A 27,225-nucleotide genomic window follows, 5' to 3' on the forward strand; every position below is an offset into this window, starting at 1 on the left:
GACCAAGTGCCCCCAACCCATCTGTTCCATGCCAACAATCATTTTGCCATCTCCCCTTCTCACTACCTCTTCTGACCTGGGCTTTAAACACTTTCACGGAGACGTGCCAAGCAGCCGGAGACCAGGTTTCAACAGCACCCACTGAATTCAGTCCTTACCCAGTCAGTGTGATGAAAATATCAGCGGTACTGTGATGGATGTGAGGCAGGAGAATGAATGATCAACTCACGTCATTTTGTTAAAAATATTTATTTTAAAAAAATACGTTGTCCATATCTAGTTGCACATATATCTATAAACAGACCTCTACAGCTCTGGACTTACAGTAAACACGCCAGAGTGCTTCCTCAAAGCCAGCTTCCCACATACAAGTAAATCCCTCTGTCAGTTCTTACATAAAAGTTTTTTTTTTAAAAATGTATCATTTTTCTCAAAATACACATTTTTATAGAAGTTAACAAAGCCTTTGCATAAAGCTTAGAAGCAACAGAAGTAAGGTCCCTAGCAATGCCTGCAGACGGCACCCAGTAGTGGACCGCCATCTTGTTTTTGAACCGCAGTGCGTTAGAAAGCCCTCAAAGTGCGCATGCGTCCTTCACCCCCCCCCTCAATTCCATGACATTTCTGTCACCCCAAGGCAGAATTCAAGACTCCACACCGGCATCACCAGCCTGAAAACAACACCCCTTTATCTCTGCAGTTAAGTGTTACTACTCTGTAGCTGGGTGAGATGACGCAGTCTGTCCGGGTGTAAGAACCACCAGTGTTAATTTTAAGGACTGTTAGCAGTTACCATTTCAACTGCTTTTTCCGAAAGAACAAAAAGTGATTTAATACTCTGCAGATCTCTTTAATATAAACTAAACTAAATTAAGACATGTTACTAGTATCACCCTGACAGCTCTTCTTTTGGGCAGGTAGGTGTTGCTTACACCCATCTAAGATCTACTCATACCAAGTGATGACACTGAGTAATATGAGACATAGATTTCAATAAAATAAGCAAGGAGGGGTGGACACACAGGCAACAGTTCCTCTAAGGAGCTGAGTGCCCTGCCAAGTCCTTTACCACCCACCCCAAACTCACACACACAGGAACCTGTCCCCACCCACCATCCTGTGCAAACACTGGTGGGTATACATTGCAGTCACTCTATGGCAGAACACAGGCTTTTTACTAAGTTACAGATTAACTGAATGGAAAGTAAGAGTTTGTTATTTAATGTCATTTACCTTTTAGCTCATGTGCACTCCTTATACTGCAGCAACTGCCAGGTTCACTGGGACTCAACCACCTAGCACACATCATTTAAAATAACCCGTGGTTATTTCCCATTAGTCCTAAGGATCTTGTACCTCAGGTTGGCCCCAAACTTGCCACTTGACCTTGGACTCTATATTCCTAGATTCCAGGATTACAGGCTTTGCCTCCACTCCCAATTTATGACATAACGGGGATCAAACTTTGGGCTAGTGTGTCAGGCAGGCACCCTACCAGCTGAGTCGAAGTCCCCGCTCAGGAGGTCCTCTTTAAAAAGAAGTTCTAGTAGGACTCACGGGAAATCATTAGGTTGTTCTTAAATGCAGACTTAAGACAGATGTGGTAGCATGTACCTGTAGTCCCAGCTACTCAGGATGTTGACTGAAGAGACTGTTGTAACCAGACAAGCAAGACAAGACCCAGCACATAAAAACAAAATCTACTTTTTAAAAAAAGTCAATTTAATTATTTGATGAATAAAGGACTTAATTCTAATAAACTAGTTTTAACCCAAAATTTTATGTTTAGACCCAAACTAATCAGTATCAAAATGAACCAAGGCTTCTTAAAAAAAAAAAAAAAAAAAAAAAAGGTAGCGTGTGTTCAATATTGTGCAGATGCCCACAGAAGCTGTAAGAGGGTGTCAGATCCTCTAGCACGGGAATACAGCAGTTTTGAGCCACCTGCCATGGGTGCTGAGAATCGCACTCTGCTCCTCTAGAAGAGCACCCAGTGAAGTATATTTTTAGGCAGGCTGTCACATAGCTCAGGCTGCTCACCACTCTGTAGTCAAGGATGACCCTGAACTATGGAATCATCCTTCCTGCACACCTAAGCACTGGGATTACAGGCATGTGTTTTTATACTTAGTCTTTCCTACCCACAAAGACACATGAAACCACTAGAAGTAAAAGGAAGAACCTCGGCCACACTGGTAAGCAGGCCTCCAGGAACTCAAAGACCTGCCTAGGTGTGCATTTTAGCTGATCCCCGTAACGCCCAACGGGGAGGGCTGAAACACGCTGTTCCATAGCACTTGCCAGCAATGGCAGCAGCAACTGCTGTCACACAGAGCCCACTGGTAATACTGTCCTCAAGCAAACAGTGAAATGTCTCAGAAGGGACTGTGTTCCCTACGTCACAGAAATAAACAAGGAAGGAAAGCAACAACTAAAATCCCTTGCAGCTGTATACTTTTCGAATTTACAGTGCAATCTACCAATGCAAATCTTTCAAAATCATTAAATTTCTACAAAGAACAGTATTAAAAGTCTGTGAATCATTTACATCCTAGCTGGAAGAGGCTGCCTTACGGAGCCTGGAAGAAGACTCATCAGGTAATCCATTTCTCCTTCTTCAGACACACCTAGGTTCCCAAAACTAGAAATGAGAAATGAACTGTATTTCCCTCAATATCCTGAAGCTGAAATCAAGCAAAATAACCATTAACTGCTTCCAGTTATTAAAAACAAAAACAGCTGGCATGATGGTGCATGCCTTTAATCCCAGCACTTAGAGGCAGAGGAATGAGGATCTATGTGAGTTCAAGGCCAGCCTGGTTCACATAGCAAGTTTCTCAGAGCTACACAGTGAGACACTGTCTCAAAAACCAACCAACAAAAAACAACAAATAAGCAAACAGTGTTAATATAAATCCCAAGAAAGTGCCAAGTGATTTAATAGCAGTCCACAGAATTCCCACTCCTGAAAACTGACAGAGTGAGTAACTTTATTGGCAGGACTCGTGGGCCAGCCGCCAGGCACACCATCTCTCTCTCACCTATCAAGAAGATTCCAGACTCTGTGAACACAGCTCACATCCCTTGGAGGGATGGGAATCGGTGGACCTTACTAAGACGGGAACATGGCAAAACTGAGGCTATTCAGCCTGACCCCCTGGGAGGTTTCTGCTAATGCTAATATAGGGTTTAAAGGGTTCATTATGCCAACAAGCCAGGAGTCCTCCCTCCACTTACACCCTGGACTCCTCATGAGAAACTTCCCAGACAACCTAGGAGCAAACAGACATGCAGAGAGCTTTAGGAAAGATGTCCTTACACTTACTGATGAAGAGAAGCGTGTAGGGTAAGATGACTGTTGAGAGCAGGCTAAGATCGGGGTCTCAACACAGCGGCAACTGGTCTGTAAGGCCTATGATTCTGCACACTAAAAACTCAACAGAACAAGGCACTGTCCTTAGAAGTGACACCTGTAGGCACAGCAGGTGTTTCCACCCTAGGGGATAAATATGCCTCTCCTGGAAAAAGATTCACATAGCCCGGTCAACATGGTAGTATAAAGATGTACACAGTCAGTACCTCGAGAGGACTTAGAAACGTGCTTGGTTCCCAGGTACCTACTTCAAGGTTAAGTTAACTTCCTGAAACTTCCCCACCTGCGGTACACGTGACCTTCAGGAGACTGCTGTAATCCGCAGGAATTTCCTGGTGAAGCTGCCATTTAGTTAAGGGGAAGGTGTTGCTAGGACGCAGCCAAGCAGGGTCACTTATTTAGCATGTGTGAGGGCCCGGGGTTCTGTCCCCAGCACCACAGCATCAAGTCAAATCTAACATGCAGAGTAACTCTCCCACGGGCCACCTGCATTTCTACCTTTCACAAGGGTTAACTACAAACAGCAGCACCTAAGAAATGGCTTTCTTTTTGGCAAGCTAGCCATGTGTCACATTCTGTTTCAGCAACGGCAAAGCAGCCTGAAGGCCTGTCAGCTTGAGATGGAGCACTTGCTGGACTTGCAGTATGATGACAACTGACCTCCCCATCTGCTGTTTATAGGTGAAGACATGACCCTGATAGTGACCAGTTCCACCGAGCACAAGACACACCATCACCCCTAAGAACCCGCTCAGAGACGGAGCCCGCGCCTTCAGTAAGTAGTTCTGATAACGTAAGAGAAGATGGGGCAGCACCACCACTGACAACAGCAGACCTAGAAAGAAAAGGAACAAAGAGCTTCCCACAGAAGCCAGCCTCTGGGAGAGTCTGCAGAGACAGACATGTGTCTGTCCCTACCCAGCGCTGTGTCGAAGACCCCACCCCCACCCGACAACAGACTACAGCATCAACACTTGATCTGTACAAACAAATCTTGCTGGTTTGGAATCCACTCCGAGCCGGGTTTCTGCTCAGGCCTGCACTTGTCTCCACACCTTTCCAAGCCAAAGAATGGCACCATGGCATGACTCCCAGTTCTCCGCACAGGCTAATACATATATACAGTAAATAAGTGATAAACAGAACAAGCCCTTGAGTAAACTATTCCTTCAGATGCTTAAATGTCCCAAATAAAAAGACACAACAAAACAGCACTTTCTAATCCAGCAAAAGCTGAAGCTGGCATATACTTTAGCATAAAATGACCTAACGTAATTGTGAGGCTGCTGGTAAAATATAACACAAGGCCAAAGAAGTTTGTAAGAAGACTATAAAAATAAAAATGTCAGTCATGCATAACACAGAGATGAAAAGGAAAAGCTGTCAGGACATGCACGGAATCCAGAAAGCATTTGGGAATGAATCCCCACGAGAAAGAATTACTGGGAAATTTGAAAAGCTATGACAAAGCTCCAGAAAATTTCAAGCTAGAATTTCTCCACATTAAAAGAAAAAAAAATCTGTATTTGAGAACCAAATGAGCACCTTCATGTTGAGTCGATGATTTAGGAAATTGTTTGATTCTAGGTGTAGAGGCATCTGCTGGGTACAGGAAGGGCTCAGAGGACTGGATGCTTTATAGAATTTCCTTCTTATGCTAAACCTCCACTTTGTATGTTAGAGTAGAGTGGGACTGTGACTTTAATAGAGTGAGATATGTATATATATTTTTTGAGAGAAATTTCTATGTTGACAACTTCTACTGTGCCAAACAGTAGCTCACTTTCATAATCTCAGTACTTGGGATGTCAAGGCAGAACTGCCGAGAGTTTGAGACCAGCCTAGACTAAAGACCCAGTCTCAAAAATCAAAAAAGAAAATAAACCAAAAAGAAAACCTTTTCCTAATCAAGGTGTGTGTCCAGAAGACTGCTGAGGGCCTGCATGGTACTCAAGGCCTCACACACAAAGCTGCCTTTCAGATGCTAAAACCACAGGCCTCAGTAAGAGTACCTGACCTCACAAGGCCAAGGTGAACGAAATAACACTGGCATTATCAACAGCTGGCATTAAGCCATGAACACCAAGCCTCCAGTATACGGGCCAGCTACTCTGCCCCTTTTGATCTCTAGTATAGTACACATCTGAAAGGAATTTTCCAGGTTAAGAAGAAAAACCCAGTACGCTATGCAAGTTCATGACCTTACTTTCTCCACCAAAATTTGAAAACCAGACCTGGTGGTGGACACTTGTGCATTTGGGATTCGGTTCACAGTCAGCCAGGGGATAAAGAACGAGCCTATCTCAAAACAAAACAAAACAAAAAACACAGTGAAAAAACTGTATTTTAACTGTTAAAATGTAAGGAAAAACAAACTTAGATTTTAACTTGATGAAGCTTAAGGTTGGCTTTTTGAGGGCTTCTAGATTCAATTATATATTATATACTTTTTTAAATCAGTGGAAATTTCTACCCTTATTCAAACACACAGACTATGCCACAGAGACTGTAACATCACAATAATACTCTAAGAAATCATGAAAAGATTATTTAAGTTAGACCTGACATTTTCATTTTGTATTTTAAGAAAAATCAGCATGAGTAAGAGCAAAGTACAGTCCAAGAGAAAACGCACCCAGAGAAGTATACACAGGGGTGTGTGGCACCACCGCACTGAGCCACAGAAAACCAAGGAAACCAGCAGATCCTTCAAACCCAGGCATTCCCAGGGCCTAGAGACCCCGCTCAGGCTACTGACGGTCAGCACCATTCGCCTGGCAACCTGGCTGGGTGGACACCAGATGTGAGCCGAAGGTCCAGAATTCTCCCTGAATACTGATCTGTTGACACTAAGAATTCTATGGCTATTCCACTATACAAAGCTCAAACTTTTTCAGGAAGGAGGTAGTCTACAGAAAGAAATGTCTGCCTCACACACACAGCAAGGCGGAAACGCACACACACAGAGAACAAGCACACGCTTCCTGGAATTCACTCATTTCCAGAAGAAAGCAGGTCCATCTATTCCCCCAAGGCCTCATGGTTTCTTATTAACTTGCTCTGAGTTTTTTGCTTCTGTTTTTTTTTTTTTTTAAAGACAAGGTCTCATGTAGTCTAAGCTAGTGTCAAACTCATTATGTAGCTGAGGCTATCCCTGATTTTTGATCCCCCAGCTTCCACTTCCCAAGTGCTGGTATCATAGACCTTGCTACCACACCCAGCCAGAGTTTAAATGGTACCCTTGGGCCCTTGGCACCCTGTGCTAAAACAGTAAATTATCAAATATATCATCTGTCAAAACAAACCAATGGCTTTTCTCCTTTAACTCAAGAAGATAAAACTTGATGTTTTCAGAACTGCAAACATCTAGTTAGGTCAACTCTCAATATTTACTTAGCACACATAATGAAAACCCACTAAGTTACTACAAAGTGCTGCTGTGGGTATTTCCAAATATGCATGCAAACTAAATATTCTGCCATGGGAAGAAAGCCCACTGCAGTGCCTGTTCCCCACACTCTGAGCACTACCTTTCAGCCCTACTATTGCACATCATGGGAACAGGACACTTAGATAACCACAATGAACCAGTAACAGGTCTCCAACTGTCGCCCTTCACTACCCAGCCAGCACACACTTCCATACGTAAGCATCTCTGCACTGGACAGCCAAAGCTGTGCAGCTGAAAGATGTCACTCTGCATCAGTGTCATCCTGGGCCTGCAGGTCCCACGTCATTCCACTCTGGTCATGTCTGGGTTTAATGGGCGGAAGGCAGGGCATGTAATTTAATTCAGTTCTGGACTGTAGAGTCGAAATATTCAAGATTCTGCTGTGATACTGCCCTCAATTCAGACTGAGAGATCAATGTGCCTGTGTACACCTGACTCTGACTTACACACAGCATTTTATAGATGTGACAATCTGCAGATGAAGGTCCGCAGATTATGAAAGGTAGTTCTCGCTACTAATTTAACAGTCATATTCCTATGTATGAGAATGCCCAAATGGAATCTGATCTTCCTTCATTTAAAACATTTTTGGAAAGTAAGCACATCTTTATTTCCTGACCAGAAATTTCACTTTCAAGTCCACCTTCCTGACTGCATCCTCTGACCTTAGGTCAGGAAGCCTGGTAAGTGCAGAGCAGAGTGGGTAAAATTAGCAGGAAGAAGAAAGGGGAGTCTGTCACTCTGGGTGTCTTCTAGCTGGAAAATGCCTCCACCTGTGTCTCAGGGTATTCAATTGAACTTTTTTGCTTGCTTCTAATATTCAATTTTCAAACCCCAACTCTACTTCCTAAAAGTCATCATTTTCCAAGACGCGTTGCACAGAACCACACCACTCAGAGCAAACGAGAGTGCTGTGCCCCAGGTGGGGTCCTGTAATTCCCACCGAATGCTCCAAAACCCACATTAAAACTGAGCTTTCAAAGCCTTGTGTTTAAAAGCTCAGGGCCAGGATCCATTGACAGGTTCAGACGAGATCAAGGGTAGAGCACAGAGATCCAGCCAGCATGAGTGCAAACAAGAGCCATCATGACAGAGCCTCCCATGTGGTAATACTCTAATCCTCCTCAGAATAGGAATGATTCTCTCTCCCACTGTTAGGGAGTGGCTCCTTTTAGTCATTCAACAGAGCACACTCACTACTAAACACACTATCAACTTCGTTTAAGTACTATTTTTATCCTTTTGAGACAGTCTCACTTTATTTATAGCCCAGGCTGGCCCTCAACTCTTGGTGTTCTCCTCCTGCCTCAGCTTCCCAAGTTCTGGGATCACAGAAGCAGGTCATCATACACAGCTAACGAGTATTTCTTTAAATAACAGATTCTAAACATACTTTCCCCCTGGCCAAAGAGTCCTAACATCCAGGACCAGTAACTTTGTTCTGCGGCTTTCTTGCAAAACACAGCTGCTGAACCCCAAGAGACCAATGTTTTTTGCACAAAGCTTAAACAAACAAAAAACAGCAACAACAACAAAACACCTTTTTAAAAAAGAAGTGAGGCGGAGTTTGAACTCCAATTAAGGCATTTTTATACAGTCCAACTTCTGAGAATCCTGAAAAGGCTTTCAACAGGCAATGGGAAAATTACAACAGTCTATAAGAACACTGCAGAACTATCCCTCATTTCAAACCAATCCTGCTGGACATCTCTGTTTCTTAGTTCCTTGGTCTCTTAGTTCCCAACTGCACGGGTTATGTCTTCTGCAGGTCTGGAGAAAATGGGCCAGGAGTGGAAGGTCCATCCAGGCTAGACAGAGTGAATGGTCCATGACTGTTGAGCACAGAAGGAAACTGAGGAGACAAAAGCAGATCAGCATCCTATTACAACCCCTGCTTCCACCTTCTGTCCCTCCTATCCCCCCACGACAGGACGAACACAAGACACGTCCTCAAGATAACAGCAGTGACCGTATCACAGAAGACTGCAATGCATTTCATGTGTGGGGCAGGGTGGGGTGGTACACAAACAGGCACCACGGCAACAGTGTGATGTCAGAGACCACACTGTGAAGGCCGTTCTCTCCTTCCACCTCTGTGTGAGTTCCGGGGATCAGACAGGCTGGCAGACTTGCACAGTGAGTACCTTACCCACTGTGACATCTCGCAGGCCCAAAATATTACTGTAGCAAAGACATACAAACAAAAATTTCTTTGTCCTCCCAGAAGCTATTGGCAATCGATATCCCCGCTGGCAAAGGGAAAATCAGTCTTCTCCATGAGCCGTTCCTGGGTATACCAACCATACTCCAGACCCCATGTCAAGGAGTAATTGGCCAATACAAAACAGACACCCTGGTTTGTGTTGTTGAGTTTTTTTCTTCTGTCTTACTGATTTAATTTTAGTTTGTCTATTTGATTTACTTTCTTTTTCTGTTGGGTTTTTTTGGTTGTTTTCGAGACAGAGGCTCACTCTGTAGACCAGGCTGGCCTCAAACTCACAGAGATCCACATGCCTCTGCTTCCCGAGTGCTGGGATTAAAAGCATGTGCCACCACTACTCAGCTTTCTGTTGGTTTTTAAGAGATAAACAGACCATGTATTTATTAGACAGCGAGAAGGAGAGAAAGAAAGAGAGAGAGAGAGAGAGAGAGAGAGAGAGAGAGAGAGAGAGAGAGAGAGAACATGTAGTTGGGTGGGTGAGGAAGTGAGGACGTTGGAGGAGTTGGGGGAGCAGAAAGAATATGATCAAACTATATTGTATAAAAAACGTTTTTAATAAATTAAAAAAAAAACTGTGTTTGTCCTAACAATGTATAGACTAACTCTTTCTAATCTACCTTTACCCTAATGATCCTGATACAGACCTTCACATCTAACCTCAAAGGGTTAAGAAATTCATTAAATGACAATACTCACTTCAGGGAATAGTAACAGGATCAACCCTGAACCCTCAACAAGAAGTCCGGAGAGGCACAGTGATTACCAGATGCTAATCCTAGAAAACAGAGGCCCAACATTCTTAGAGCGCCTGCACAGCACTCCAGGCTGAGACTCTAGGAACAGCATTGGGAGCGGCGTAAGGTTTCAGATTGCTCCACACTCCACTTCTGGGGAGAACCACTCCCCACATACGGAGAACTAAAAACATAACAGGGAAAAAAACCTCTCGATGCTCTTCCCATATAGTAACATCCAATAATTTAGGAATGGGGGGGGGGTGGAGAAGACAGCAATGATGCATATTCCACACACATGCAAGGCTCCAAATCCAATCCCCAGTATCACACCAAAAAACAAACAAATCAGGCAGAAAAGGACCGGCCTCAGGGTGGAATCTGGTGCTGGGACCAAATCCACAGCCTAACTACCACTGAGCTACTCAGACCCCAGTCCCTAAGATGTTGAAGGTTTTTCTTTTTTTGCTTTGCTTTGTTTTTCCTTTTTGTTTTGTCTTGCTTGTTTTTCAACACAGGGTTTCTCTGTAGCCTCTCCTGGAACTTGCTCTGTAGACCAGGCTGGCCTCAAATTCACAGAGATACGCTTTTTTCTGCCTCCTGACTGCTGTTGTTTTTCCTTTTTTAAAACCAGTGTCTGGCCAGGTAGTGGTGGTGCACACCTTTAATCCTAGCACTCCAGAGGCAGAGACAGGTGGATCTCAGTAGTTCAAAGTCAGCCTGGTCTACAAAGCAACTTCCAGGACACTCAGGAATGTTACACAGAAGAGCCCTGTCTCTAAATCAATCAATCAATCAATCAATCAATCAATCAATCCCAGTGTCTGACTCTGCAGCCTAGTATTGCCTGCTGTTCAACATCCACCTTCTCCATCCCTCTCAGGTGCTGCCATCATAGGCTTTTGCCAACACACCCAGCTCTCCTTATGATATTTCTATTTTTTACAGTATCAGGAACATGTTCCAGGCAAGGATGTCATCACTGAGCTATATACCCACATCCTTCCTTTATAATATTGAGATCAAGTCTCAAGAAGCTACCCAGGCTGACCTTGAACTCTGCCTTTGAAGTGAGATTACAGGCAGGTAGCAGCAGACGTGGCCTTATTTTATTCTTGAGAGAACAAATGATTAATTATAAAACATAAGAAAAATGCCCAGAGCCAGTCACCCCAGAAGTAAATAACCCAGCTAGAAGAAGGCCTGCCGTTTATAACCTAAATGCCTGGGGGCTAATACAAAATTCAGTTCCTCAACTTCACAGTTAAAGTGCTGAGACAGGCTGGGAGGATGGCTCAGCAGGAAAATGCTGGCATATATCAACTCTGAGAGGTAACTGATACGAGAGTCTCAAGATTTTCTTCTTAAAAAAAAAAAAAAAAAGGCTGGAGAGATGGCTCAGTGGTTAAAAACACTGGCTGCTCTTCCAGAGGACCCAGTTCAATTCCCAACACCCAAATGGCAGTTCACAACTGTCTGAAACTCTAGTTCCAGGATATCCAACACTCTCTCACAGACATACATGCAGGGAAAACACCAACACACATAAAACAAAAAGGAATAAATCACTTAAAAATCTTCAAAGAGAAAATTAAATTAAATGTTATTAAAAGTGGGAACCTACAAACAAGTAATTAAGTTTTAAAGAGATAAAACCCACGGGCAGAATCTGCCCCTAGCATGTGTGCACCCAGAGTCAGGCAGAGCGCATTTCTATGAAGCTGAGATCTCCTATCGGCTAGTAACGTCATAGCTATCCTAGTCTTCGTGTAACACACTGCTCAGGTGCTTGTGTCAATCATCCACTGCAGGGCTCCTTGTAGGAGTACCAGTGCAGCACACAGGGCTGTGAACTTAGGAATGAAAACATCACTGGTTGATATATTTACTGTTCGCCATTATTACTTTAGTGTCCTCTTAGCACCAGCAGCCTTGGACTTGAATCTCAGTTTCCACTGTGTTTTTAGACAGGGTCACATTATCTTAGGCTGGCCTGGAACTATGTAGCTCAAACTCACTGTGACCCTCCTCCCTAGTCTCCCAAGTGCTGGGATTACAGGCGTGAGGTCCAGAATTAGTTCTCACCTTGCAGCTCACATACACACAGCATAGCAGGCTATTCCATCATACATAAGTACAACATGATGGCACAAAACAAAAACTACTTAATGATTCCTTTCTCAAAATATGTCCCTGTCAACAGTAGAACACATGTGCTACGGGGGACAAGGGTTACTGAGAATGAAAAAGTTTAAGCAGGAATGGGAGTGGGAAGGAAGGAGGAGAAAAAAGGGAGTGGGAGATAAACCAAAACCAAAGTACTTTAAAATTCTTAATGAAATTTACTACTTTGTAAGACAATTAAAAAAGACTTTTAAAAAAAAGTAGTTAGAATGAAGATACCTTGCATGGGTGAATAACGCTGAGCCCAGAAGTCATGGGCAACTAAACAAATTGCAGTGCCAAGCACGGGATACCTCCTTATGAGCTGTGGGCCAGGGAGTCCTCAGAAACATGTAGGCTATTGCTACTGCTATTGGTTGCCCACCTGTTGCTAAGACCTATTGCTAAAGACACCATGCACTTTGGTTGCAGGTCAGAGAAATCAAGCTGGAACTGACCCAGAAACTTCCTCCCTGCTGGCTAGCTTTCATAGTGCAGGAACATGGTATGTAGGCCTCTGGAATAGAAGAGCCACCAGTGATATTACCTGGCAATGGATCTTACATGCTGAAATACTAACCTGCCAGACAACATGTGTACTGGTGCTATTGTACCATCAATATTATGAGAGTAACCAACCTCTTTTGTTAATTAGACTTAAAGCCCACTTCATAGCTGAGAGTCCATGCCTAGTACTATAAATCTGGTCAAAGCCCATGGCTGGGGTGCTCATAGGCCTTAAAGGGACCTAGTATTATTGTTTTGCTAAATGGACCTGTTGTCAAACAGCCTTCCAAATACTTAACATTTTCAGTAAGTGATGAATGCAGCTCTCAACCCCCATAAGAGAAGCTTTTTCTTTAAAAAAAATTATATGTCGGTGTGTATGGGTTTGCATATGTGGGTGCGGGTGCCCAAAAGGGGGCTGGGAACTGAACTCTGGTCCACAGCAAGAGCAATGCACTCTCTTTAGTGCTGAGCCGCTTCTCCAGCTCTAGAGAGGCTTCTTTTTGCAATAAATGATGGTTAATATTGAGACCCACACCAGAAAAGTGCAGCAAGCGTCTGTGGCATGGGATGTCTATAGAAAACACACACAAGACTCAGGAAGCACTGTGACGGAGCAGACAGAGGGTGGGAAAAGTGCTGTGATGTACTTTTTTCTCAGTGTGACATGGTGTTTCAGTCACTAACTCACAGAAGCTCCAATTACTCACACTAGATCAAGTAAACTCAAGCAAGTCAACATTCCAGCACGGAGAGGAGAGGAGCTGTGACAGTTAGGAGCTGCTGACTGAGGAGGAGTCACTTTTCTTCAGGGGTGTAGCCCTAGATCCAGTAAATAAGCCCATGCCCACTCATGCAAGGCAAGTAACCAAAAAACAAACAAAACAAAAAACGAAAGACATAAACATAGGAGGATGTGTAGTGAAGAGGGATGAAGAAGGGCTCCAAAGAGAACAGAAGGAGGATAAACAAGGGGACTAGGCTGTGTATGTGTGTAGGTATGCAATTCCGATCAAAATTGCATTAAATGTGACCTCATATTGGCTGTGTATGTACACACATTAGTAGTATATGTACACAGACTGCCTGATTTACAGTGGTTTAACTTAACAGAGCACAAAAAAAATGCCATATGCATTCAATAGAAACTATACCTTGAACATCAGTATTTTTCTGATCTAACAATTTTCAGTATGAAAGTTTCTTGCTATGCTGGGCAGCAACTGAAAGCCACAGTCCCCCAGCCACATACTGCACCACAAGGAAAAGCAAAGTGCTCTGCAGTCGTGTGTGACAATGACACTGAGCACAACCCCTGCCCATTTCTGCAGTACACATTCCCCAATGACAAGAGGCACATGTGTAGTTTACCTGGAAGAGCGTATTAGCACCTTGCAGTCTGGCTGGGCTCAGGGGAGCGAATGGGCTGAGAGTGCTCCAGAAGTGGATGCTGGAGAGCAAGGGGCTCGGAGTCAGCAAGATGGGCGTCTGCAATACACAAGAGGATTGCTCAAGGACTTGCCAGGATTGCTGTCATTCCAAAGATACAAACAGAATCCACAGAAAATGTCCTTCTCCTCCCTAAACATCTCTAAGCCTGAAATTTTATCATGATGAACAGCTCAGAAATCCCTTTGTAACCTAGGAAAGGTAAAGGCCACAAAATTACTTTATAACCTAACTTTTACCTGGTCTTTCCAAACTAGAAAGCAAACCTAAATCCGGTACAAAAGAACAACAGCCAAGTCCCTATAATATCAGACCATCTGGGGTGATCTTATCCAAGAGCTCCCCAAGGTGACCAAGTTAATACATAATGTAACTAGGTAAGCTACAAAGCCACACATTCCTTCTCTCAAGGCTCTCAGTCACTTCTGTTTTCTCTCTTCTAAGACAGCAACAATTTTAAGGGAATCTCTGAACTTGCTTTCTTTAGGAGAAAGAAAGTCTTGCAGATCAATGATTTCTGCCTTATTTGATCTCATGTAGCCCAGGCTGCTCTCAAACTGGCTATGTAGTCAAAGATGACCTTTAACCTCTGATCTTCCTGCCTCTACCTCCTGAGTACTGGGATTGCAGTGATGTAGGTGTGTCTTCTATCTATCTGTTGATTTCATTGGTTAATAAACTGCCTTGGCCCATTTGATTGGCCAGCCCTTAGGTGGGCGGGGTAGACAGAACAGAATGCTGGGAAGGGAAGTTAATAAATCGCCATGCCTCTACTCTCTGAGCCAGACTGCCGTGCCTCTCCTCAGGGAGACTCGATGAAGCTCCAGCCCAAGATGGACGTACGCTAGAATCTTCCTGGTAAGGCACCACTTTGTGGTGCTACACAGATTATTAGATATGGGTTAATCAAGATGTGAATAAGAGGATGAAACTAATGGGCCAGGCAGTGTTTAAATGAATACAGTTTGTGTGTTGTTGTTTCAGGTTTTAAGCTAGCCAGGTGACCAGGAGCAGAGCGGTAGGAACGCAGCCCGCAGCTCCCCACTACATTGCAGGTATGCAGCCCATGTCTGGGAGGCAAGCACTCCACCATCTGGGCTACATCCTCAGCCCAAGAACAATGAATTTTAAAAGATGAAATGGCAAATCTTGTTTTGCAGATTCTAGTTAAGGTAAAGAAATGAATTTCCCAGTTTACATATAACCTTTCTAAGACAGCCCTAATTAGCAGAAATTGAATTTTACAGGTATAAACTCTCGAGACAATTTAAAAGGTGAATAAACGTAGTCCCACTTCAGAGGAAGAGCAAGCTACCTGTGAGAAAAGTGCTGGTGTAAGAGACGCTGTTGGGAGCGATGGGCTTAAGATCCCCAGGGGGCTGGGGTCACTGCCTGTGACCACAAGAGCAGGCGTCAGTTCTAACCCTTTGGGCTTCTTGGATCTTGATGAGTTTGTTTTGTCCTTTTCTGGCAAAGCTGAATCCTCATTTTTAGTCTCCAGTGACAAGTTCTCTGGAAGTTCCATTGGCTGAGAAGCCACTGAGTCGATGTCTGTGTCAATGTCTGGGTTAGAACTCAATGGCGGAGAAGGCGTCCTAGGAGGGTCCTTTAGAGGAAGAGGTCCGGAGGGAACGGGAGAAGTGGGGTTAAAGGTGGTAGCCAGAATGGATGCAGAGGCTGGGGCTTCCAGAGAAGGTAGTGTGGGAGGAACCAGTGTCTCCAAAGCTTGGATAGTTTCTTCAGAAGACGGAGATATGCTTGGGCTTGCTGAGAAGGTAATGGCAACAGGGTCGAGGGGTGGCTTTTTAGCAGGTGTTGTTACAAATTTGATGACAGATGGTGTTGGCTCCTGAGTTTTTTTCTCTGCCAGTTTTTCAGCTGGATTTTCTATCTTTATTGACTTGAAAAGCTTCTTATTGGAGGTGTTCAAAGAGTTGAGAGTAAATGAAGAATACAAACCAGAATGTATGTAGTCATTCCGACTAGATGTCTTGGCTGTAGGCTGAGGTGCCCGTTCCTTTGCCCCGCTCTCAGCATCTCTGGAACTGCTGGCTTCAATGGAAGTTAGAGTTTCACAGTCTCCCTCAATCCTGCCTACTGTCAGTGGATCCATTTTCAAAATCTCTGGATAAGAGACAAACTTGTACACAAACTTCTGACCATTCACTTTTTTAATGATGTTCTGTAGACAGAAAAGATAAGCACACTCAAACTTACTTATAAATTTACATCTCAAAATTCACGCAAAAGGGAACCTAGTGAGTGCCCTATCTAAGAACTATGCATAGCTTTAAAAACGCTTCAAAAGCATCAATATTCATCTACCCAGGCCAAACACAGTGCCTGCTCAGAGAAATTAAAGCAGTTCAAAGCCTCCTGAGCAACTGAAGACAACACATAGGAGCCGAGGCTGTGATTGTCTGACTCTCTCCATCAAACACCTGTATTAAGTCAGAACTCACTGAATTCCAATCTCAAACGGGTCCAGTGGAGTAAACCATAAGCATTCTGAGGAAGCTAAGCGGTCTCAGAGCATGAAAGCTGTGAGCTTCCTTCCTCAGCTGACCTTACCTCAGGAAGGCCATAAAGGTCAACTCCTGCAAGGTGGGGGAAGCAGCGCTCAGACTCTAGTTCCATTCTTTGGAAATGTGTGTTTTCCTCCAAGAAAATATTCAAAAGTCACAAGGTAGTAAAAAATAAAATTCTGGGCTAGAGAGATGGCCCAGTGGTTAACAGCATGAACCCTAGCTCAGTTCCCAGACCCACGTCAGGTAGCTAACAACTGTTGGTAATTCCAGTTCTAATGGGGCGATGCCCTCTTCTGGCACCTGGGGGCACTGTATGTACATGATACACAGACATCCGTGCAGGAGAAACCCGCTCACATAAAATAAGCTTGCCACCAAGCCTGAGTACCTGGATTTGATCCCTGGGACTCCTATGGCGGGAGGAGAGAACTAACTTTGACAAGTTGTCCTCTGACCTCCACATGGGTACTGATGAAGATAATATTTAAAAACTTTTAAGGAGTTTGTCAGAATATAATCAAAATTACTTAAGTTGTTAAATAAACTGAGCTAAGTAAGCCACATTAGTACTCAACATCTCAACAGAAACAAAGGACTAATTCTTGTTTTGAGGTTCTCTGTACAGTGTCAGAGTCAGGGCAGGTGTTTACCTTTACATAGTAGTATCTCAGGGCTCTGCTGAGCTTATCATAATTCATATTAGGCTTGTTCTTGCGAATTCCCCAGAGACGAGCCACCTCCTCAGCCTGCAGAAGCTTGAACTCCCCATTGTTAGATGTCCAGCAGATCATGTGCTCATGCTGAGGTTCCTGCAGGAGCTGAAGAAGGAACTGCCACAAAGTGATGGCACTGTCCATAGCAATGGGCTGGAAGAGCATACGGATAGGGGAGACGGTCACTTAATGCCAACGGGCACTGTGTTAAGTGTTCTAAGTGCCCTGCACAACACTCCTGAAAGATACATACTACTCCGCCATCATTCCACATGTCAAAAGGGAGATTAACACTGGGCTAAGTATCTTGTCCAAGGACATACAGCAAATGCTAACACTAAGACTTATGCCTAGGAAACCTGAGTCCAGAGCTCACATTCTTAGATAAGCTATGCTACTTAGGTTTTGTTTCAACAGTGTCTCCTGTGTGGCCTTGGCTGGCCTTGAACTCACAGTTCTCCTGCCTCAGCCAGTCAAGCACTGGGATTAAATTATGTACCACTATGGCCAGCTCCCTTAAGATCTTTTAAAAAATATTTTATTTTGAATTATGTGTATTATGCGTGTGTATGTATGTGTCTGTGTGTGTATTTGTGGGCATGACAGTGTCCCACAGGGGACAAAAGGGGTTGTCAGAGCCCCTGGAGCTGGATGGAGTGCTTGACATGAGTGTTGGGAACCAAACTCAAGTCCCCAAAAGCAGTACACACTCTTAACAGCTGAGCCATCTCTCCAGCCCTCAGCTTCACAAGTCTTAAGCATGGCTGGGTATGGCTCAGCAGCAATACCCAGTGCATGCAGGAGGCCTTGGGTTCCATCTCCAGCATGACAGGAAAAAAAATTACCTCTAAACAAGCACCTTCCAAGGAATATAAAGCTGGTTCCATGAATGATAGGAGCGAGCTAAAGACTGGAAGTCAGCAGAGGGTCAGTTCTTAACTTTTACCTTCAAAGTCTCAGAGGACCACCATTTCAGTGTCTAGCTAAAAGCCCACTGCTCTTATCTGACAAGATGTGTGTCTAGGAGCTGAGGTGGAGGGAACAATTTGTTCCTAGTCCAACTGGTATTTCTCCTCCAAATAGTAAGCACCATGGTAGGGTAGTTTACATATAAATTGGCAACGCTGAGAAGTCAACAAAATGTTCCCCAATTCAATCTGCAAGGTCTGTTACTGTTCACAGCCTACAGAGTTTCTTCTATTTAATCAGTGATCAGGACAGGAACAGAAGAAAAAGGCTTCAATGTTGGGTCTTCCAGTTCCACCATTCTCAATTCCAGCTAGCCTGCCACTGGAGCTGGTTAAACTTGTGCTGTGGGACTGTCCAGCACACTGCAGCTGGTTCAACAGCTCCCTGGCTTCCGCCCACTAGACGTTAGTCCCCTTGCCACTGAGACCATCTCTGCAATCAAATCATCCCAGCTGACAACCACTCTCCCAGACAGCACGCAAAAATGTAGTGCTCTCACAGGGACATTTTCCAGATAGAACTTTGGTGCGGGAGAATTGTCTGTAATCTGTCAATCATGTTTTAAATAAACGCTGATTGGCCAGGCAGGAGGTAAAGGTGGGAAAACCAGACAGGAAATAGAAATGATACAATGAGAACAGGAGAACTCTGGGAAGGAGGAAGTTGATTCCTCCCACTCCTGCCCAGACCACCGAAGCAGCAGGATCTGCCCCACTAAAAAAAGGGACTGAGCCACATGGCTAACATAGATCAGAAAAATGGGTTAATCAAGATGTGAGAGTTAGCCAGTGAGAGGCTAGAGCTAATGGGCCAATCAGCTTTATAACTTATAGAGATCTCTGTGTTATTTCTTTGGGGCTTGCCGGCTGTGGGGTACCAGGCGGGACAGAAACCCAAACAAGCAGGCCTGGCCCCCTCATGTTACAGAACTTCAAGGGAAGAATTCCTTACACAGCAGCTCTTACCAGATCAACATATGATTATTCACATGTGACAAAGTGACTGAACGTCTTCATAATAAAATCAGAAAAAAACCCTCGTTCTCTAGGAATGAAATCCCAGCAGGTCAGAAGAGGGTTTGAAGACAGATCAGTTCTACTGAAACACTACACAGACAGGCAAATTGAACTACATCAAAACTGCAAACTGTGCTGTGCCAGCAAACAATCCCCCCTGTATGTTCTAACCCCAAAACACTCTTACAAATCATGTGACATAAAAGGAACTTGCACCCGAAGCAGGTAAACAACTCTCATAGCATAAAAAAAGCCAGGTACTGGAGTCTCTCCACAGAAAAGCTGGAAATAACCAATAAGCTCTCGGAAAAATCGCCCCATCATTAACAATAGGGACTGGAACTCAAAAACAAGCAAAACCCACCAAATGCCTCTTGTAACCAGAAAGAGCAACAATATAAGCTGACGAAGACAGAAACTGAAACTCACACGTTGCTGGTAGAAATATTAAATGCAATTCCTCTACAGCTAAGTTTACCAGTACATGTCTAGATAATGGAAACGAATGCCCACAGAAGAGCTACACGGTGGTAGCACATGCCTTTAAGTCCAACTCTAGGAGGCAGAAGCAGGCAGAGTTCTGTGAGCTCAATGCCAGCCTGGTCAACATAGCAAGTTCTAAGCCAGCCAGAAATGCATTGCAAAACTGTCTCAAAACAAAAAAACAAAACCAGATGTTCATAGCAGATTTTAATCATAAATCATAAGCATAGAATCAATTCAAATGTTTATCCAACTTATGAATGAAATAATAAAATAAAATATAGTACATATATTGCAGTATTATTCAGCCATTAAAAGAAACCAAGAGTACAAGACTAACTCGAAAAAATCAGTAACCCTCCTTTACACAGATGATAAATGGGATGAGAAAGAAATCAGAGAAACATCACCCTTCACAATAGCCACAAATAGCATAAAATATCTTGGAGTAACTCTAACCAAACAAGTGGAAGACCTGTATGAAAAGAACTTTAAATCTTTGAAAAAGAAACTGAAGAAGACACCAGAAAATGGAAAGATCTCCTGTGCTCTTTTTTTTTTTTTAAATATTTATTTATTTATTATGTATACAATATTCTGTCTGTGTGTATGTCTGAAGGCCAGAAGAGGGCACCAGACCCCATTACAGATGGTTGTGAGCCACCATGTGGTTGCTGGGAATTGAACTCAGGACCTTTGGAAGAGCAGGCAATGCTCTTAACCGCTGAGCCATCTCTCCAGCCCCTCCCGTGCTCTTGAGTAGGTAAAATTAACATAGTAAAAATGGCAATCTTACCAAAAGCAATCTACGAATTCAATGCAATGCCCATCAAAATCCCAGCAAAATTCTTCACAGACCTCGAAAGAACAATACTCAACTTCATATGAAAAAGAAAAAAAAAAACCCAAAATACCCAAAACAATCCTGTACAATAAAGGAACTTCTGGAGGAATCACAATCCCTGACTTCAAACTCTACTACAAAGCTACAGAACTGAAAACAGCCTGGTATAGGCATAAAAAAACAGAAGGACCAATGGAACCGAACAGAAGATCCAGATATCAATCTACACATCTTCAAACACCTGATTTTTGACAAAGAAGCAAAAAAATAAAATGGAAAAAAGAAAGCATATTCAACAAATGGTGCTGGCATAACTGGATATCAACATGTAGAAGAATGAAAATAGACCCATATCTATCACCATGCACAAAACTCAAGTCCAAATGGATCAAAGACCTCAACACAAAACCAACCACACTGAACCTTATAGAAGAGAAAGTGGGAAGTACACTTGAATGCATTGACACAGGGAACCAACTTCCTAAATAGAACCCCAGCAGCACAGACACTGAGAGAAACAATAAATGGACCTCTTGAACTGAGAAGCTTCATTTAAAGCTAAGGACACGGTCAACAAGACAAAAAGGCAGCTACAGAATACAAAAAATCTTCAACAACCCCACATCGGACAGAGGGCTGATCTCCAAAATATACAAAGAACTCAAGAAACTGGTTATCAAAAAAATAATAATCCAATTTTAAAAAATGGGGTACAGAACTAAATAGAGAACTCTCAACAGAGGACTCTAAAATGGCTGAAAGAAACTTAAGGAAATGCTCAACATCCTTGGCCATCAGAGAAATGCAAATCAAAACAACTCTGAGATTTCATACACCTGTAAGAATGGCCAAGATCAAAAACAGTGATGACAACTTATGCTGGAGAGGATGTGGGGTAAAGGGAACATTCCTCCATTGCTGATGGGAATGCAAGCTGGTATAGGCCCTTTGGATGTCAGTGTGGCGATTTCTCAGAAAATTAGGAAACAACCTTCCTCAAGATCCAGCAATACCACTTTTGGGTATATACGCAAAGGATGCTCAATTGTACTACAAGGACGTGTGCTCAACTATGTTCATAGCAGCAATGTTTGTCATTGCCAGAACCTGGAAACAGTCTAAACACCCCTCGACCAAAGAATGGATAAAGAAGATGTGGTACATTTACACAATGGAGTACTACACAGTGGGGGGGGGGGATCTTGAAATTTGCGGGCAAATGGAGATCTAGAAAACATCATATTGAGTGAGGTAACTCAGACCCAGAAAGACAAATATCATATATTCTCACTCATAAGTGGCTTTTAGACATAAAGCAAAGGAAAACCAGTGTACAATTCACAATCCCAGAGAAAATAAAGAGGACCTTAAAAGAGACATGCATAGATCTAATCTATATGGGAAGTAGAAAAAGACAAGATCTCCTGAGTAAATTGGGAGTGTGGGGATCATGGGAGAGGGTAGAAGAGTAGCGGGGAGGAAGAGAGGGGAGTGGAGAAAAATATATAGCTCAATAAAAAGAATTAAAAGGAAAAGACTTGTCTCACATGGTCAGAAAACACTGCAGATGTTTAGTAAAGCCAGGTCCAGATGCAGAAAAACCTCTAAGAAGGTACAGTATGAGCCAGGCGGTGGTGGTGCACGCCTTTAATCCCAGCACTCGGGAGGCAGAGGCAGGCGGATCTCTGTGAGTTCGAGACCAGCCTGGTCTACAAGAGCTAGTTCCAGGACAGGCTCCAAAGCTAGAGAGAAACCCTGTCTCAAAAAACAAACAAACAAACAAAAAAGTACAGTATGTTTAAAAATGTGCTTTAGTTGCTGAAGAAAATGCATATAGACTGTCATAGAAAAAAAAGTAAATAGTTTATAAATAGCAAAATAAGGTTTTTAAAGAGTAAGTAATATAAAAATATAAGCCATGTAAAGATGGGAAATACAGTATGTCTGGATCCTGTATGGTGCTTTGTTGACTTTCAATTTTTTAAATGGTAATGTACAAAAACAATAGCTGCTGTGAGACACTGGATTGCAGAAACTACTAAATTAAACCAACATATATATGTAATTAAAACACACATATATATATAGGAGTCAAGAGGGGCGGAAAGATGGCTCAGTTATTAAAGCCCTTGCTGTACACGCATGAAGGGCTGAGTACAAATTCCCAGAATTTACATAAGGCAGTAGTGAACATCTGTAACCCCAGTGTCCAGGGAAATGTGAGTAGACAGGAAAATCCCTACAAGCTCAGGACCAGTTGGCTGGAGTACATGGTGGCAGAACAACGAGACACTGTCTCATACAAGGTGGAAGGGGAGAGCTAACACTGGAGGCTGTCCTGGTACATTATGTTACACACATACACACGACACACACAAAAACATAAACTCACACACAAAGATAAAAACACTATTAAGTTTAAATAATGACTCTGGATAAAAGCACTTGCTATACAAACGTGATGCCTTAGGGTTTTTATTGCTGTGAGGAGACATCATGACCACAGCATTTCTTATGAAAGAAACATTTAATTGGGTGGCTCGCTTACAGTTTCAGTTTGGCCCATTACCATCAGAACAGGGAGAGTATGGTGGTGTGCAGGCAGATGTGGAGCTGGTAGCTGAGAGGCCTACACCCTGCAGGTAGCAGGAAGTTGACTGACTCACTGAGCAGTATCTTGAGCACAGGAAACCTCAAAGCCCACCCCCACAATGACATACTTCCTCCAACAAGACCATACCACTCCAACAAAACCACACCTCCTAATAGTACTACTCCCTATGAGATTATAGGGGCAGTTATTCGAACAACCACATCTGACAACTCCAGTTTGTTGTCAAGAACCCACAATGGAAGAAAGGAACTGGTTCCTCATAGTCGTGTACACACACAAACACACACACACACACTTTTTTCAAAAAAAAAAAAAAAAAAAAAAAAGGAAAGGACAGGACAGGACAGGACAGGACAGGACCGGATAGGACAGGACAGGACAGGACAGGACAGGACAGGACCGGATAGGACAGGACAGGACAGGAAAGGAAAGGAAGAAACCAGCACTGACACAGCACGGACGAACCTTGAAAACATGCCAGAAGTGAAAAGCTCCAGCCACAGAGGGCCAGTGAGTGGCTCCAGCCATATGAAATGTCCAGACCAGACCATTCCACAGACAAAGGGAGATGATGGTGTGGCTGAGCCAGCTGAGGGAGACGGAGAAGCATCAAGTGGAAGGAGCAGTGGGGAGAAAATTGGAGAATGAAAGCCGATGAGCACTGGCTTCTTTTCGGGTGGCTGAAAATGTCCTTAGCCAAGATTGTAGAGATTCCGTTCTGTGTGGATTAAAAAGCACTCAACTAAATGCTCTCGGCAGGTGATGCCACTCTCAATGAAGACGTTTAAAATAAACAAACCTATAACGTAACCAACATTACAAAATCTGGGCAAGAGAAGACCAAGCCAAACAATACATGACTCAGAGGACGGATGAGTGAGCGGTAGCCAGGAAAATGTCTGGGTTTCTAGAACTGCTCTCTAGCTCGAAAGTGCCTTCCTTTCATCCTTAGCTACCAGTTGATGCTGTCTGTGCAGGCACTGTGATCCAAAAGTAGAGACAGTAAAATAGAAGAGAGATGCCTCCCACAGTCAGAGCTGATGAAGTGAGACAGGAATCCCAGGCTCCTCCATCAGTCACACACTCCTCCAGGCCTGAGAAAAGCTGCTTCTCCCTCTAGTCATAGCCTTGCCAGCATTAAACACCAGAGACCGTGATACCAACCCACAACGAGCTCCTTTCATGCTAAGCAACCAGCCCACTAGACATTGTCCCCACAGCTTCACTTAAGCAAGAGTTGAAATAGTCATTATCCATTAAGTGTGGCAGGGGAGGGCGTGATCCGTCATTGTTTTGAGTTTCCCAAACGGACTTTTTTTTTAATTTTGATATCTATTCTTATTGCAATTCTTATATCTATTCTTATTCTTTTTATTAGTAGTTTCCCAATTTTGGCAAGTATATTCTAGTCCAGCCTGTTAAAACTACTCCAATAAATAGGAGCCTAAAGGAAAAACACATTTCAGACATCACCATCACATCAAGAATGTCTGCAGGAGCCTTGCCTGGTGGTGCATGCCTTTAATTCCAGCACTCAGGAGGCAGAGGCAGAGGCAGAGGCAGGAGGCAGAGGCAGGTAGATCTCTATAAGTTCATGGCCAACATGTTCCAGGATAGCTGATCTGTTACAATAAGCTTGTACGCCTCAGCAATTGGGAAGCAGAGACTCAAGAGATCAAGGCCACCCTGACCTGTATGAGACCATGCCTCAAGACAGTAAAAACACAACACCAAAAATGTGTAGTGCTGGGGATCAAAACCAAGGTTTCACACAGTAAACATGGGCTCTACTACTGAGCTACAATTCTCAACCCGTAATTTAATTTCTGTGTCAGGTTATTCTTTTAATGAACTCCTAGATATACAGTAGAAATTCTTCACTTTAGTTCCTACAAGTATGATATTAACTATGAACTTCAATGATTTCCTCAACTATAATAAAGAACTGGGCTTGGCATTCTGACATAAACCTTTAATCCCAGCTCTCTGAGGCAAAGGCAGTTAGACCTCTGTGAGTTCTTAGCTAGCACAGTCTATACAGCGAGTTCCAGGCCAGCTAGAGCTATATGAGATGCTGTCTCCAAACCCAAACCAGAAGACAAGTACAGGTGAAACAGGCCAGGTGCATGACTATAATCCTGGCTCTCCTGACCATGAAGGAGCATGGAGGGCTGTGTGTATGACATATCGACAGACAGGAATAGAAACATATACAATACATGAACAAAGACAGAGACAGAGTCTAATTAACAACAGTTAATGCTTTAAAGGTTGTTTGCTGTTGTTGTTGTTGTTGTTGTTTGAGACAAGGTTCCTCTGTATAACAGCCCTGGCTGTCCTGGAACTCACTTCGTAGATCAGGCTGTCCTGGAACTCTCAGAGATCTACCAATAAAGGCGTGCGCCACCAGAGCCCAGCCAAAGGTTTTTTAGAAATATAACAAAGGCAGACTAAAATGGATCCAAACGAAGGAATCTGATCATTAACAGGTTAAATGCTAGAAAAGGTTTAACACTCAAAGACCAAGCTCTAAGCTACACGGAAAGGAAGGGCTGGAGGGGGGGTTGGAGGGGGGCCAGAGAGCAGCCCAGCAATGGTGTGCTTGTCTAGCATTCTTGAGAACAAGGGTTAGATGGCTAACACCGCACATAGGCAATGAAAGCTGCTGCTACCTTCACCAAGGAGTGCAAGGAAAAAGAACAGGGGAGCAGGGGACCCTGGGGTGCACATCAGCTGATGAACACCTGCTACAGACCGCGGTTTGGGTACCCAACACAAGAAGGAAGGGAGAGAAAGCGCAAAGATGAGTGAGAGTCACAGGATCCTACTGAGAGGATATTAAATGTATATTTCCCCCCCTTTGGGGGGGGCTGGTGACTGAGTAGCTATCACTCAGTACATTCCCAGACTCAAATATATAATGGTATCCCAAAACATATAATGAACTCCACGTAAGCAGTTTCCACTTTTAAATAAAACCAAGGATCAAAGAACAAAGAGTTTCTACGGGGGCAAGTTGAATCATACTGTTTTAACAAAAACACCACCGCCAGCTGGAAATACAGAAGCTTCAAGTTCTGTGCGCGGGGAGAAAGGAAAAGAAATCTGACCCTAGAACGACACACAGGCAGCCGTTCTGCTGAAGGAATCTTACTTAAAATGACCTAACCTTCAAATTGCAACAGCTCGGGGCGGGGGGGAGGAAAAAAGCCAACTGTGCCTTCTGACTTCACCCAAGAAATTCCCCTTATTTCTTGCGGATGCCTGTTAAGATTCCTCGCCCAAAAGATGTTTCCAATGCTGTTCGGAGGAAAGGCTTGCCACAGCTGTACAGTAAGCGAGGAGGGATGCTGAAAAGGAAAGAAAGAAAAAGCCGTGGCCGGATAGACAGCGAGCTTGGGGAAGGAAAGAACGGGGCGTGAGGCCGCACATCCCGAGATCAAAGTGCGGGGAGACGCAAACCTCCGGCCCGTGGGCGAGCCATGAAAGTACTTTCACTTTCCAACTTCCTGCCACTGCAACAAGCTAAAACTGTTCCCCTCCACCCCACCCAGGCAACAAAAACCGCTGCCTTCCGCCTAAGGGACTTCTCACGACCCACCGTGGTGCGGGAAGGGCGGAGGGGGCGCTCCGGCGAGCACCAGAGCGCCGCGGAGCAGCTCCCTAGGCGAGCGCGCCACCAGGCCCCGCCCACCCACCGCCAAGCCCCGCCCTCTCCGCCGCCCGGCCCCGCCCCCACCGCCACCGCCACCGCCGGGCGCATTTCCTGCCGCGCCCGCAGCCCCCGCCCGGCCCGCGCTGAACCGGGCTGAGGGGCGGTGGTGCGAGACCCCGGCGGAGCGTGGGTGTGCCGCTCACCAGGCCGTGCGCGCGGGAATCCTCCTCGGCCTCGAACGCGGTGCTCGACTCCGACCGCTCCTCACGCTAGGAACTCAAGGACGGTGCCGCAGCCGCGGCGACCCCCGCGCCGGGGCCCGAGAAGGCGGCGGCGGCCGAGACGAGCCAGCCGCGTGCCTGCAGCCGGCCGCATCTCCAGCCGCCGCAGGTCTCGAGCCCCGCCCTCCGCCCCCGCACACGCGGCTGGGGCGGCGATGTGGCTAGTTGGGCTGCCACTCGCCAGACCCGCGCTCTATGGCCCGGCTCCCCAGTCCCTCCGCGGC

At 44.4% G+C, this 27,225-nt stretch overlaps 1 protein-coding gene across 3 annotated transcripts; it reads right to left on the bottom strand.

Moving 5' to 3' along the window:
- Positions 1–233: 233 nt before the first annotated feature.
- Positions 234–27,225, bottom strand: Elk4 (ETS transcription factor ELK4). Of its 3 annotated transcripts, none has more exons than XM_038349020.2 (5): positions 26,924–27,225; positions 17,077–17,292; positions 15,214–16,080; positions 13,821–13,937; positions 234–8,676 (listed from the first exon to the last, which is right to left on the bottom strand). In XM_038349020.2, the coding sequence occupies exons 2-5, from the start codon at positions 17,281–17,283 to the stop codon at positions 8,578–8,580; spliced, it is 1,290 nt and encodes a 429-aa protein (XP_038204948.1). In that variant the 5' UTR covers positions 17,284–17,292; positions 26,924–27,225; the 3' UTR covers positions 234–8,577. The 3 variants fall into 3 exon arrangements, with proteins under 3 accessions (XP_038204948.1, XP_038204949.1, XP_038204950.1); XM_038349021.2 differs by lacking the exon at positions 26,924–27,225 and adding an exon at positions 26,667–26,748; XM_038349022.2 differs by lacking the exon at positions 26,924–27,225 and adding an exon at positions 26,528–26,548.

Source organism: Arvicola amphibius, chromosome 12, assembly GCF_903992535.2.
Source record: "Arvicola amphibius chromosome 12, mArvAmp1.2, whole genome shotgun sequence".
Classification (NCBI taxonomy): domain Eukaryota; kingdom Metazoa; phylum Chordata; class Mammalia; order Rodentia; family Cricetidae; genus Arvicola; species Arvicola amphibius.